Below are 15,532 nucleotides of genomic sequence, written 5' to 3' on the forward strand. Positions count from 1 at the left end.
TGTTTTCGAAGGGAATCGATATTGAAAATTCACTGGAATTATATATATATATTATTTATTTAAATTCTGCTCTTCATCAATTACTCAGTTAAGTAAGTAAAACACTTGCGTTGCAATTTGCCAGTATGATATACTCCTCTCTCCGTTTTTCTCGTTTTATTCATATGTACAATAACAATGCGTTTTGTATATAAACACTAATGTTACATATAAAGAATGTTTTTCGTTTTCATTCATTTTTGTTTCCTTCGTTCAACACTTGTGCCCAATAAGTTGTTCCCCTTGGGATTGCACAAACAAGGATTTAAAGCCGATATGGGGTCGGTTGTTCGGTTGTTCGTTTTTCGTCTTTTGGGTTTTAATTTATTTTACTTTTGCGTATGTGGATATATGATAATGCGTATTAACAATAAGTAACAATAGTTCAATGATGTTTGATGTCTTGCTTTGTCTCCTGGCCTGCGACTCGTTTGCCTTTGTTCAGTTGAACTTAATAATAATATTTAACTTACGATCATAACACAAAAAAAAAATCGTTTGTATACAATAATAATAATATTAATAATAAGGGTAATTATGATGAGCATAATAAAGCGGTAATAGAAAATGGTTGTAGTAAACGAAAAACTCTTATAAATCTTTCAAGTTTCTAATTAAAAAAGATGGAAAAATAACAAATATGCTGTGTAGAAAAGGAGGACGGTGCGGTTTCGGTTCTTTTGAAAAAAATAGAAAACTTGCCATAGAACAAAATCCTAGAATCAGTAGCAATCTTTGATATATTCATTAAATCAAGTTTGTTTATCTCAAATTAAGAAAAGAAAAGAAAATGCGACGAAAAGCGGACATCTCAGTAGTTCAAAAAGTATACTTAAAATAAAAATAAAATTGTTTCTGTTTTAGCTATATTTACATACTGAGAATACTTTCCCCTTGTCTTTAGCCTGTGTTTGGGGTACACAAAGTCATATCAGATCCAATTGAATATATCAAAGATAGGCCTTGGACTACTTATTCATTGTCAAAACAATCAATCTGCAAATATGTACATAGGTTTTATAATTCGCTCTCTCTTACTAAGTTCACTTTAAAGTCCGCTAACAATTTCACAGAAAATTTGTCGTTTGGTTGAGGTCCTCGGTTAGATTGTGGTTCCGGCTGTCGTTTGGTGGCCATCGTTGAGCTACTCACAGCTTCTGCAGCTCGGTGCTGTCACTGCCATGGTAGCGACTCCTCACGATCTTGGTGCGACCGCCGTACTGCTCCTCGGGATCCAGCAGTCCCTCCTCGTGCTTGGCATCCGGCGAGGTGACGCCCCCGTTGCCGTGCATGAAAATGCGCGAAATTAGGGAATTGGTGGACCGCTTGAAGGCCATCCTGCCCTTTTCGGGCAGGTCGTCCAGGCCACGGTGCAGCGATAGTTTGTCCAGCTCGTATTCCGAGCCACCGGCCCGTTCCGCCGCCAGTTGAGCCTCGTACTCTGCCGTACGCAGCGTCTTTGCCGTCGGCTTGCGATACATCTTCAGCAGCAGCGAGGAGCACACCACGCTCACCGAACTGGCGGCCATGGCCACCGATGCCATCCACGGCAGCAGTGTGAAGCCGTAGGGAGCGAACAGGCCGCTGGCCAGCGGAATGCCCAACAGATTGTACATGCTGGCGAAGAAGAAGTTGTACCGGATGCGGCGCACCGTGCAGCGGGACAGGTCCAAACAGGCCACCACGTCCAGCAGATCGTTGCGCATCAGCACAATGTCGGAGGCCTCGGCGGCCACATCCGTGCCAGCGGCGATCGTGATGCCCACATCCGCCTGCGCCAGCGCCGGACTGTCGTTCACCCCGTCGCCCACCATTGCCACGCGGATGCCGTTGGCCTGAATCCGCTGGATCTTGGCCACCTTGTGCGAGGGCAGCACCTCCGCGTACACCGTTCGGATGCCAACCTGTTGGAATAGGGTAAGAACATTAATTTACTAGTCACAGTGTCCCATTCACAAGTCAATATTGTAGCACTACTATAGTTTAGGTAGAAATAAATATTGTTATTAATTATTATAACAAGAAGGATAACCGACTATTAGAACGCCTTATTCAGCTTTTTATAATTAAACAAGAAGGAAAGCAAACTTCGGCAAGCCGAAGTTCATATACCCTTGCAGCTATTGCATTAATTAAATACTTTTGAAAACATTTAAATTATGATTTACTTGAGTATGTGCTAAAAAAAAACATTGAAACTATGATTATTTGCAGCTCAATTATTAGATAGTTATTTTATATATTTTTATTATTTCTATGGGAGCTATATGCTATAGACGTCCGATTTTGATAAAATTTATACCATAATTCTGAAATAATTAAACATTGCTATATGTCGAAGAACTAAACAAAAAATTAAAAAACAGAAAAGTTATAATTTTTTTCATTTATTTTTCCGATTGTTCCTATGGGAGCTATATGCTATAGTCGTCCGATTTTGATGAAATTGAAACCGTAATTCTGAAATATTAAACCATTACTATATCTCGAAGAACTAAACAAAAAATTAAAAAACAGCAAAGTTATAATTTTTTTTCATTTATTTTTTCCGATTGTTCCTATGGGAGCTATATGCTATAGTCGTCCGATTTTGATGAAATTTAAACCGTAAATCGGAAATATTTTACCATTACTATATGTCGAAGAACTAAACAAAAAATTAAAAAACAGCAAAGTTATAATTTTTTTTCATTTATTTTTCCGATTGTTCCTATGGGAGCTATATGCTATAGTCGTCCGATCCGGCTCGTTCCGACTTATATACTACCTGCAATAGAAAGACAACTTTTGGGAAAGTTTCATGCAGATAGCTTTAAAACTGAGAGACTAGTTTGCATATAAACGGACGGACAGACGGACAGACGGACATGGCTAGATCGACTCTCCTAGTGATGCTGATCAAGAATATATATACTTTATAGGGTCGGAAACGTCTCCTTCACTGCGTTGCAAACTTCTGACTGAAATTATAATACCCTCTGCAAGGGTATAAAAAAAAAAAAATATGAGCCCCGAAAACAATAGGGTTTTCAATCTGTCGAACTGCAGGGTCAACACTAAAAGCGCACTGTTCGTTCTCTCTATTCCGTTCTCTCAAATACAAGAATTTCCTTGCTTTAAATATGCAATGACGTCATAATTTAAACTTTGCTAATAACTTCTAAATTAATGGCTTGATTTGGAAAATTTTTAGTGTGATGAAAGATATTCCGCGAATGAACATATACCGATCAATGACTGTCTCAGAGTGACATAACAGAGTTTCCCGAGTTGTGAGAGTGTTCGTTGCTAAATTTTGGAGTAAATTAGAATAACTAGAATCTACATTTTAAATCCCAAATCTCTGGCTTTTAAAGTTTCCGAGATCTCCTGGTTTATACAGTTGGACAGTTGGGCTATTGACAATCATCAAGAATATATATAATTTACAGGGTCAGAAAGGCTTTCTCAGCCTGTGTTTGGGGTACATATATATATATACATGTATATATATATATATGCCCTTTTACTCTACGATTACTGGGTATTTTTTAATGCCTAGGCACCCACCTCTCGAGCTATGCTGGCAGCCGTGTTCTTGTTATCTCCCGTGAGCAGCACCACATCGATGCCCATCCGCTTGAGAGTGTAGACGGCGAGATGGGCCTCTGGTTTGACCATGTCGGACACGGCAAACATGCACACCAGCTGCCCGTTGAGGGCGCAAAGCACCGCGGTGTGTCCCTTTCGCTCCTCGTGCGTCATGCAGTCGCTGATCTCGAGCGGCACCTCGATGGCGTTGCGCTGCATCCACTCCCTGTTGCCGATGAGCACCAGTATCTCTGGGCCATCGATGAGTTTCTGGTCAATGGCGGCAAGTTGCTGCTGCTGCTGCTGCTGCTGCTGCTCCTCTTCCTGCTCCAAGACCAAGTCGGAGAGCAACTGCTGTTGGTTCAGCTCCATGGACTTGTGAACGCTGTGCTGCGGCAGCAAGTGCTCGATGCTGGCACCATTGTCCACGGACACCGATCCCTGCGGATGGTCGCGATGCAGGTTCTCGTAGTTGATGATCCGTTCAGCGTTGCAGGCCTGTCGCAGGGTTTGCTCGTAGTTGGAGACGGTCACGCGGATGCCACAACCGGGCACGGCCTGGAAGTGGCTGCTCTTGCCAAAGCTAACCGCCTGCGGAGTGGCGCCCACATTCAGCATGTCCTTGGCAAAGTGCACAATGGCGGAGGCGATCGGATGCTCGCTGTTCTGTTCGGCGGCTCCCACAATCGTCAGGGCTCGAGCCAGGCTGCAGACTTGGGCTGTGACGAAGAGGGTGACCTTGCTGGTCATCGGGGTGCCGTGGGTGATGGTGCCCGTCTTGTCAAAGACCACAGTCTTCACCTGGAACGGCAGGGTATGGCATATTAATATAAGTAATAGCAGTAAATGTTAATTATGAGCAGTGTGTTAAGAAATGTACAAGTTATTGGAAACTGCAAGGTAAGTGTTTGAAAGTACAAGGTATTTGCACCTTAGGTAACGTAAAAGGTACACAATTTTTCACGGTGAAAAGTACACAAAGAAACATTCAATTTTCAATTAAAATTGATTTATGTCTGATTATGGAAATATTTAAAAAGAAACATGAATACATACCTATTAAGTGCATATCAAATCAAAAGTCTTGACTTTACAGTGAAATTTTTATATTTTTATACGGATATATACGAAAATAAATAAATAAATAAAACTCATTAATCATTAGTTGAAATTTTTTTTTAAACTCCAAAACAATAGTTAATTGAGATTTTTATTTATACCATTGTGAAAAAATCATTATTTGAGATTCGTATTTATGAAATTGTAAAACAATCCTTTTTTCAGATTTTTATTTTTATAAATCTCAAACAATCATGTTTTCAGATTTTTATTAAGACAAATTTGTCTTTTAAATAATACAAAACTGAATTTAGTGGAATCAAGCTTATTTGAGGTATAAGTAAGCTGATACTCCCCAACTATGATTATATGAGATACCCTCTTACCTTATGGGCATTCTCCAGGGCGGTGGCACCCTTCACCAGGACGCCATTGATGGCTCCCGTTCCGGTGGCCACCATCACGGCGGTGGGCGTGGCCAGGCCCAGGGCACAGGGACACGCAATGGCCAGCACACTGAGGGCGCACTTGAAGGCATAACTGACGATTATTGTGTTCTGGTCCATGTGCATTTTATGCTCCATGGCCACGGGCACCAGATTGGGATTGGCAAAGCCAATGATGATCCAGGCAATCAGCGTAATGCTGGACACCACCACGACGAAGGGCACAAAGTAGCCGGCGATCCGATCGGCCAGCTGCTGAATGGGCGCCTTACTGGTCTGCGCCTCCTCCACCAAGCGCACAATCTGCGCCAGCGTTGTGTTCTCACCCGTATGCGTGGCCTCCACCAGGAGCACTCCGTTCTGGTTGATGGAGCCGCCGATGACCACGGAACCCATTCGTTTTGCCACCGGCATTGATTCGCCGGTGATTAGCGATTCATCGCAACTGGAGTGACCGTAGAGAACCTTGCCGTCGACGGGAACCTTGGCGCCCGGTATCACCTTCAGGATGTCGCCACGCTGCACATAGTCTACGGATATCACCTTCTCGCTGATGATATCGAAGTCCGGCGAGATCTCCACCAGCAGGGCATCGGCCGCCTTGAGGGACAGCAGTTTGGACAGTGCCTCCGAGGTTTTGCCCTTGGCGATGTGCTCCAGCCAACGGCCCAGCGAAATGAAGATCAGCAGCATGGGCGGCGTGTCGAAGAAGGTCAGTGGCGAGCTGTTCTGCTCCAGCAGTACGGATGCGATCACCACCGCCACGGAGTACACATACGATATGGTCGTGACCATCGAGATCAGTACGTCCATGTTCGTGGTGCCGTGCTTGATCGCCCGATACGACTGCACGTAGAAGTGGAAGCCACCAAAGAATTGTACGGGTGTGGAGAGCAGGAACATCACCAGGTTCTCCATCGACAGGCCGGGCACAATGCAGCACATGTTCGCGTGCCCCTTGTCGCTCATCTCCAGCATGAAGTAGATCATGGCCACCATGCAGGGTCCGCCGAAGATCAGCGAGACGAGGAAGGCGTTGCGCCACTTCCGGATCTCCTCCTTGTGCTCCAGATAGTTGTGGGCCATCTTGTCCCGGCCGGTCATCAGCTTGGCCTCGAAGCCCAGTCCCTCGATTGCCTCGCAGATGCTCCGCGGCCCCGTGTCCTCAGTGCTGTAGCGGAATTTACCTAAAACACAAGATAATTGAGAGGAGTCTGTCTTAGTTACATGTGTTCATTATATAAAAATATTATATTAAAATAATATATAAATTATATTAGTATAAATATTAATAATAATATTATATAAAATTATCAGTGGTAAAATCGTACATTTATACATTATTAAATTTATTTTAGCTTTACACATACTTTTGAGATTAAACTAATTAAACTAAATAATGAAAACCTAGTTTTGCTGAGGAGGAGCCTGTCGTAGTTTTGTGTGTATTTATTTTAAAAATGTATTTATAATAAATTAATTCCGTTTAGAGTATTAAGCTTAGCCAATATTATTCAAATGTTAATATATTTTAGCTTTCAAAATATGTTTAGGTAATAAACTAATTATATTAAATAATACGTTTTGTGTATCAGAATATGAAATAAAAATACAACTGTTTACAAAATGTTTATTAAAAAAAGAAAACTCCATTTATAAATCTCTCATTAGCTAACTAATATTATTGAAATGCAAGTAAGTTTTGGCTATTAAAATATGTTTTAATATTTATTTATGTTAAACTTACTTAATTTGAAATTACAAATTTAATTTTGCAAAATTTAAATGCATTAACAAAATTTTTTAAAGAAAGAACAAAATGATAGCCCATTTTAGAGTCTTAAAATAATAATAATTGAATTAACAAAAGTAGTAAATATAGATGATTTTGAAATTCATTAATATTGATTAATAAATTAAACAATTTTTAAAAAGCATATCTAATTTGTAACTTTAATATACTAAAGAAGCCTCGTTGTTGTTGAGATTTGCTTTTTAATCAAAGCAAGTTTAACTACAGTGTTAGACTTTTAAACCGGACTCGTTCTGTGTAAAGATTACAGAACCAGTCATAAAAAATGGAGAAAGCTGCTTTCAATTGCCAGTAAATATTCACAGAGGATTCAGTCTACAGTGGTGGTCATTGAAGTTGAAAAAAGAGAAAGCCAATTACAATTGAGCGGTGCATGCTGATAATAATGGTTATAATCTACCAAGTCTACAATTTTAGAGTTCGATTTGATTAATCTGCAGAAGCAGTCATTAAACTGTGATAGTATACCTAAAATTAATAAAAACAAATATTTTAATGCAGATTATTAGGGAAGTAAACTTAAGTCAAATTATGAACAAAATGCAGATATGCATAATATCTGTTTTTCAAAAAGTTTATTTTCAAAACTTGTAAAAGGGTTTTTGCGTTTTATTTACCCATTCTTAGAAACACACATTTCTTGATTTATTCAGCATGAGTTTTTCATTTATGTAAACCTATTTACTTGGCAAATAATGATATATCCCACTTTCATATCAATTTCATCATAGTTTCTGGCTGTTGTTATCATTTTATGGCCACTTCTGTGCTTTACTTATACCCCAGAGAAAATTGTATAGGCGAAAGGCAGACATACATACATATATATTGTGTATATGTATATAAAAGGGGTTTCTGACGAAGAGGGAAGCTTTAGAGGTTGCCTTTTGGCCGGCGTCAAATGAAATTTGTTTGTGCACGTAAATGACTGGAAAATAATGCCGGTTCTAGTATTGAAATTGGAGCGTGCAACCGGTTCGATGGCGACAGATTCCAATGGACTCGATTGCAAAATCTATTCGCAATGGATGAATAGTTTTAACTAGCATGAATGTGTAAGGTACGTCCATCTAAATATTTAATAATTAAAAAAAAAAACTAACAAAATTCAGCGTCTAAAAACCCTACAAGAAAAAATACAAATATTTATGTTCAAAAATAGTTGCTTAGTTGCTATAAAAACATTTTCCGTTGTTTTAGAGTTTGTCTTTTTGTATTGTATTTTTTTAATAAAAAGAAATTGCTAAATAAAAAATTTAATTTTATTTTTAAATTTTACTTTTAAAAGGAGACAAATTTTTAAATAAGTATCTTTTAAACCAATGTAATTTACTCCGAAGTAGTCACGATTTTTAAAAGGTATAATGAGCTTAAAGTTTTTCACTTCCAAATAGATATACTAAAACTATCGCATGCTGGCGAATTAAATAAAATCCGTAAGGCTTAAAAGCAGCCGGAATATCGCTGCTGTTGCTGTAGGTTCATCGCTCCCGATAAGATAACTTTTCAACTTTTGCCGAATGCTGAAACCAAATCGGAGCAGTTCCTGATAATTAGCATGTCACCGGTTACCCAACAACTACAAATTTCTGATAATATAGCCATCTGTTGTATATGTTTTTCCCCTCAGAAGGTTCCTGTTCTATTCTCCGTATCCGATCCGAGAAAATTACGGAATCAGACACATTTCATTATTCGATTCTGGTGACGGGGAATAAGGGAAGACGCTAACACGTTCCATTTCCATTGATAGCAAGTAATCGACGCCCATGACACGCATAAATTGCGTTCATGGCACATCCATTAAAACTTTGAATGCATTTATCTTTTTAAATGGTAGCTAATAGCAAACATTTGTATTTATATTTTGCTAAATTTTAATAGAATCATTGTTAAGAATTCTACATATAACACAATACAAAAAAAAAAACGATTTTTAAACATAGTTTACTGAAACTAAAACAATGACTTTTGAAGGAGTAAAAGCTAAGGTAAATGTGTTTTAAATTTTTACTTCTTTGGTAAGTTTATATATAAGAACAAATCATAAAAAAAAGGTGAAATGTCAATCACAAACGAAATTTCTTGTCTATTAATATCAAAAGTAGCCACATTTGGAACCCTATTCATTGTAATAAATATTAAACAACATCCTTATCAGATGTGAGAAAAATATCAAAAGATTATTCTGCTTTATTTGAAATCTTGTTATTGGTAGCTAGGCAAATTTACATTTTGAGTAGGACTGCGGTTTGTAAACGAAATAATTTATTAGCAGACAGTAGACTATAGTATACTATTCATCAAAGAAAGAAAAAAGTTTTGTTATGACCGAGTGAAATCCCCTACGACAACGTAATTGTCTTTATCTCCCCAATTATAAAATAAAAATTATTAGCGGGCAGACAACATGACAATACTTTAAATTACCAGAAATAAGGTTATTAAAGAGATTTCTTACTGATAGGTTCATAAAACTTCAATTGGATTAATCATATCCACATATATGTATATATATATTTTTATGTAAATACCGGGTGAATCACTTAGGACACAAGGGAAAAGTTGACAAAACACATGATATCGTTCAGGCATTTTTTTATCGTTCAATTAGCGGGTCACCAAGTGGATTTCAAACGGCGGGTCGTGTGCAAAATCGAGGAGGGATTAGGATGGCATAATGCCTTGATCACACGAAGGGTGACAATTGCCGCTAATTATTAATGGTATCGATCGATCTTCGCCCAATTTTTGCAATTGATAAATTATGTGCGGGTCGTGTGCGTGTGTTCATTCCAAATTCTATAAATTAAATATATTATAAATTTTGAAAATTTTTTCCTTTGTTTTAAAGAAAAGCAATTTTTTTTCTTTTATCATGATAATATTTCTATTAATTTTTCATTTATTAAGGTTCTACTGTAGTCGATTTACTTTTTCTAGGGCTCTCTATTCTGTACCATTTTTTTTGTTTGGTTTGCTCGCTGACTCGCATCTTATCGCCCGCGATTCGTTGTTACAATTTTAGAACATTTTCAATTTGAATTGAGATTGCCTATTGTTGTTGTTGTCGTGCACTTATCGCCGGACGATAAGAATCGGAAGAAAACATATGTTTTGTTCAACAGTTTACACACCCAATTCCGACTACCGATCTGGCAAACAAACCTAAAACAAGCTAACAAGCAGAAGTGCAGGTAACAAATGAGAAACTACAAGTTTAACTAATTTAATGGGAGTTAATGGAAGTCCGAAGTTGAAGTCTAAGTGCTAATTGATGCAAAGATAAGGAGCAGCAGGTGATTTAACTAATCCATATGGCAATAGTCCTTTCTTAAAAGACTTTTAATTTTATTTATATTTTGGTTTTTTTTTTCTTTCCCGAAAGCAAGCAACTTTTTGTAGTAAAATGAAAGGGTTAAAATATACATACATATATAAAAAATAAAATAATACATTCTTATTTCATTTTACTGAAGAATAGATAGGAATTTATATAAAATGTAAAGTAAATAAATACAATAAGAATATATTTTGTTCTATAAGATACACATCATAGTTTTTAATTATAAGTAATATGGTTTTTTATGTATCTTTAATGTTGTTTTCTTAAAAAATATATACAAAATTTTAAACATTCCAATTGAAAATGAATTAAAGTTTGACATGTCATTCTTCATATAATTATAAAACCCAAAACTATTTGATTTTTATTTATTCTTGGTATAATGTTTAATATAAAGCGCTAGTTAGAAATTGAGATTTAGTTTAGTTTTACACGATTTCCTATGTATATCTTATATTGCAACTGATTGACATTCGCATTAGGTCATAATTTTATATTAATTAAATAAAAAGTATTTTCAGTGCCATATTGTACAAATAGTTTCATTTACTTTTCTCCGCCGTGTGCTTATTCATGTCAGACGCGAAAAAAGCACAAAAGGCAAGCAAACTGAAACCAAAACCAGTTTTATTGCAATCATAATTATGAGCAATCATTAATGCATTTTTGTTTTAGTTGCACGTACGCAAAGTAAATCCAGGGTATGCAAACGGATTTCCCTAAATCAGCAAGAATTTAAAACCAATGTGTGATCAAACATTAGAGCGCATTTTATTGCATAATTCGCAACTAATTTCAAATCAAGATCTGCGCGACAAGAGCAGAAATAAATAAACAACCCAAAAAAAATAAAATAAAAAGCACAACTCTAATCCAAAGTGAAGGTGAATGAAACTGGAAATGCACATAGAAAAAATACACAAGGCTATTTGAAATAAACCAGTATTTAATAGATTAAAATATCTATAAAAATATAAGCAACAAAAAAAAAAAATTTGATGCTCATTTATAGGTTTAAATATTTACGTGTTCACAAAATGTTATTTATATCAATGTATTTTAGATTTTGTAAATGTTGTTTCCGTTTTTAAATTTACAAATTTGATTCTAATATTATTTGCCTTTTGACAATGAAAAATTTAACACATTTGTACAAATATATTGGTTCCGAAAAAAAACAATTAGAATTTAATAACATTTATGTAAGCGACCATTTCAAAAATCAATATTACTATATTATTTTGCAGAAACAGTAAAAATTATACGTTGTTAGGATAAGCCTAAAACAGTGATATCTATATATATATTTCTAAAAATAATATATAATTAATCCAACCTACTGGAACTATCATATACATACAATTTTTTTTTTCTGTGTAAAAAGTGGATGTGGATTGGAGTTCGTGGTCACGCATGCGGAGCAGGGAGAGAAACATTAAAAAAGAGAGCGGCCCTCCCTCTTTCCAGACAAAAGCGAGATTAATTCCACAGTTGCTGCCTGCGATCGTGGGTATATATTTGTATACATACACACCTATACATACATGTTTCGGGGCGTGTGTTTGGGCTCTCACTTTTGTTTTGGTTTTGATTTCGATTTTATAGTTTTTGGCCAGGCGGACTTTCGGTTTCAAGGCTTAAATGCCAGTTGGTAGGTAAGGCCCTGCCAATAACTCGATTGGCAATCAAAAGTTTATGAAAACAAAGCCTCAACAATCACACACACGCTGTCTTATGTTCTTTGGCCTGCAATCTACTTTTGATCCCACTCTCTTTCTTTTAACTAATCTTATGTGATTCTTCCTGAACACTTGCAAAAAAAAATCCAACTGTCTTCCGATAAAATACATTTCGATTCAAGTCGTTACATTTGCTGTCCACATAGTCTTTTAAATCCTAGCTTTTTGATTTAAATTAACAATACAGATTAAAATGATATTCATAATAAAAATAAGTAAGATAAATAGTAAGAAAAAAACCAATTTTTTTTATACATCTTTGAAAAAAAAACGATTATATTTCTAATTTAAACTTTAAAACATAATGTAGGGTACTTTTTCTCTTAGTTTTGGTATAAGTGCATTTATGCATATCACTTTCTACCCCCCCATTAAATTCCCTGACTGTTCCAGATAACTTTACTGCCCACGCACACGAGCGCAGATCTAAGCATTTTAATCTAGTTGCCATTGCCATTGTTTGCTCGAAGCATAGTGCTCCTCGTACTGCCCCCGGGTACGTCCTTATCGCTGGGAACCTCCCACTTCCACTCCCACCCTTCCGAAAATATAATCCCCCGGTCTCCACAGAGCATAAAGTAAACCGAGTATATCAGTTACAATAAACAATTGCCAGGCAAGTTTTCAATTGTGAAAAGCGAACAAAGATGTTAAGAGGTTAATAAAGAAACATCTGTTGATTCCCAAAAAGTATAAAAGTAGTATGAGACAACCTTTTAAATACCCTAAAAGAAAATATTTACATAATAATTTATCAGCATTACCAGGCCAAATTTTGTGTTGGTTTTTAAAACAGATTGGTCACTTATGATTGAAAATCTAAATTTCTTTTAAAAAAGACTTGAATACAACATAGGAACATATCTGTATATACATATCTTTTAATGTTATTGTTACTGATGATAGGATATGGATCTTTTTCACAACAGACTCAAATGTGGCCTATTATTTCCACTAATTAAAGTACATTTTAACAGGAAGTGGCTTTGCCTGGAAAAAATTGAGAAATGTTTCCACTATTTTGTACCTTAAGTTCAAGGGTATACAAGATATCGGATCGAATTTAATCGGAATTTCCCGCCAGTTGCGGGCGTTGGGTGAAAACAAACCGCAACAGGTGCACCTCGGTTGATGGCCTGGTTCGAGGCGTTTACTCTAAATATTGCGTAACACTTGTCATTTGCACTTGTGGAATGCTAGATTCCCGATTTCAGTATGTGACCCCGTCCGCGATTTCAAATAGTCTGATAACTACAAATATGTACATACATATACTGTGTTTATGGATAACAACTACTAACAATTGAACCAGAAATTGTGCCAATATGTACTCATTATTTACAAGACAAAGCAGAGAACAAATTGCACTTAATGCTTAATAAATAATAAATTTGTTTTGTTCTATTTGCTTGAAATTAATATTTATAAATTATAAACAATTAAAAAAACTTTTTTTCAGAATCAAATGTATTTTTAAGGTAACGTTTATCGTATACTGATTTGAATTTGTGATATTTATAAATTATTTAATTTAAATTAAAAAAAAAAAGAAGTAGAAAATAAATGTAATTAAAAATAAAATAAATGTAATTTAAAATTAAAAAGAAAATTATTAACCAAGCCAATATAATAATATATGAACTAGTTTTACTCGAATTGTGCTTGAACTCACCTCTTTTGGTTAGCAGTGTAACGGAGGCGGTGGTCACGCCCTTTATTTTAAGCACATGACTCTCGATCTTGTTGACGCAGGAGGCGCAGGTCATGCCCATGATCTCCAGCTCCACCTCGGCCTCGCCGTTGTCCGGCTCATCGATGAGTTCGGTGGGGAAGCCCAGCTCCGTGATGGATTTCGCAATATTCTCCGCCGTCACGACATTCGCATTGAACTTGACCTCCGCCTTGGCCGCGAGCAGGGCCACCAGGATGCTGTCCAGGCCGTAGATCTTCTTACAGTGCTTCTCGATGGCGGCCACACAGCTGGCGCAGGTCATGCCTCGAATGTGCAGGAAGCACTTGGTCAGCAACTCCTGCTCCACGGGAATGGCCACGGCCGAACCATTCTGAGCCGGATGTGGGGGAGACGTGCTCCTCTTTTTGGGCGACGAGGCGGGTGTGGGCGATCGACTTGGCTGGCCGTCCGGCACGGACGCCTCGAAGCCCATGTCGTCGATGAGCTCGGCTATCTGGGCGGGATCATACTGGGCGGGATCGTACTGGACGCGGGCATTCTTTGCCGCCAGCTGCACCTCTATCGAGTGGATGCCCGGCTTGGTGCCGATGTTGCCCTCGATGTTGCGCACGCACGACTGGCAGGTCATGCCCACCACCCGGATGTTCGTCCAGGCGCCGCTGGCGGGGATTGGTTCTGGATAACTGCACTCGAAGCCCATGTCGTCGATATCGCTGGCTATCCGGGCGGGGTCCGTCTGGCGCGGGTCGTAGTCGATGTAGCCCGCCTGCTCCTCCAGGATGACGCGTATGTCCAGGATGCCGGACTTTTGGCCAATGTGCTCCTGAATGTTGCGCACGCACGACTGGCAGGTCATGCCCACAATGGGCAGGCGGACCGTGGACACTTGCATCGCTTCTTCGTCACTCTGCATTTGCGGCATTCTGCATTTGCATCACTTTTGTGTGTCTTTCGAACGACGGAATTAACTGCAAATTTTGAACTCTTGATTTGCCCCTCGCTAGCCCGCTCGCCCCGTCTCTGTCGCACTGCTGTGAGTCCCCCGATTGTGTCACAAAAACTTTGTTGGAGTGCGGCGGTGGAGTCAAGTGTATCGTGTCGCAACTGCGTGTGATTTGTTGTGGCGCCGTAAGAGCTACTCTCTTTTCACTGGGCCAAACTCCACACGAAACTCACAATTTTCGTGTTTTTGTGTGTTTTATTTCCCAATCAGCAAGCAACAGCTGCTCCACTCCCGTTATGTCTCCCGTTCGCACGGCACGCAGCTGGAGCTGGCCGACAGTCGATAGGCTGGGGATATCGGGATGTCATCGATGTTTTCAAAATATCGATTGGTGATATCGATGTTTGGCACACCGATGTTTTTTTGCCTACTCATTTCTGTTAGAAAAACGATGATTTAACATTTCTGTTATCATAACGACGATTTTGAATTTGAACAAAACTGATCGGATTTTGCCGCCGAAGCGCGCGCGAATTGAAAAGGAGCTTTTTGTTTTTTCAACTGCTATGCATTATTTACAAATTTACGAGTCCTAACAACACAATAAAATATATTGAGCTAAATAAATTTCGCTTGCAAAATCCAAAGAGGTAATCTTCTTAAATTTGTAATTCATTCTAAAATAATATAGTACTTAACATGTTTTGTAATAAAATAACCAATGAAAATGTATGTTTTTTACATAGTGTTCCTCAATATAGGAAATTTCAATTAATTCCAAGTGAATTCTAAGTTTATTCGCTTACAAGTACGTCAAAATAGATTTAAGCCATTAGTATAGCTAGCTGCACTCTTCTAACGAACATTACTATTCGCCAGGTGAA

At 37.9% G+C, this 15,532-nt stretch overlaps 1 protein-coding gene across 1 annotated transcript; it reads right to left on the reverse strand.

Annotated features, from left to right (window-relative positions):
• Window positions 1-110: 110 nt before the first annotated feature.
• On the reverse strand, window positions 111-15,000 carry LOC128264455 (copper-transporting ATPase 1). The gene is made up of 4 exons (XM_052999922.1): window positions 13,685-15,000; window positions 5,055-6,301; window positions 3,589-4,410; window positions 111-1,943 (listed from the first exon to the last, which is right to left on the reverse strand). The coding sequence occupies exons 1-4, from the start codon at window positions 14,625-14,627 to the stop codon at window positions 1,188-1,190; spliced, it is 3,768 nt and encodes a 1,255-aa protein (XP_052855882.1). The 5' UTR covers window positions 14,628-15,000; the 3' UTR covers window positions 111-1,187.
• Window positions 15,001-15,532: the final 532 nt, after the last annotated feature.

The sequence above is a fragment of the Drosophila gunungcola genome, unplaced genomic scaffold (assembly GCF_025200985.1).
Source record: "Drosophila gunungcola strain Sukarami unplaced genomic scaffold, Dgunungcola_SK_2 000071F, whole genome shotgun sequence".
NCBI classification, from domain to species: Eukaryota; Metazoa; Arthropoda; class Insecta; order Diptera; family Drosophilidae; genus Drosophila; species Drosophila gunungcola.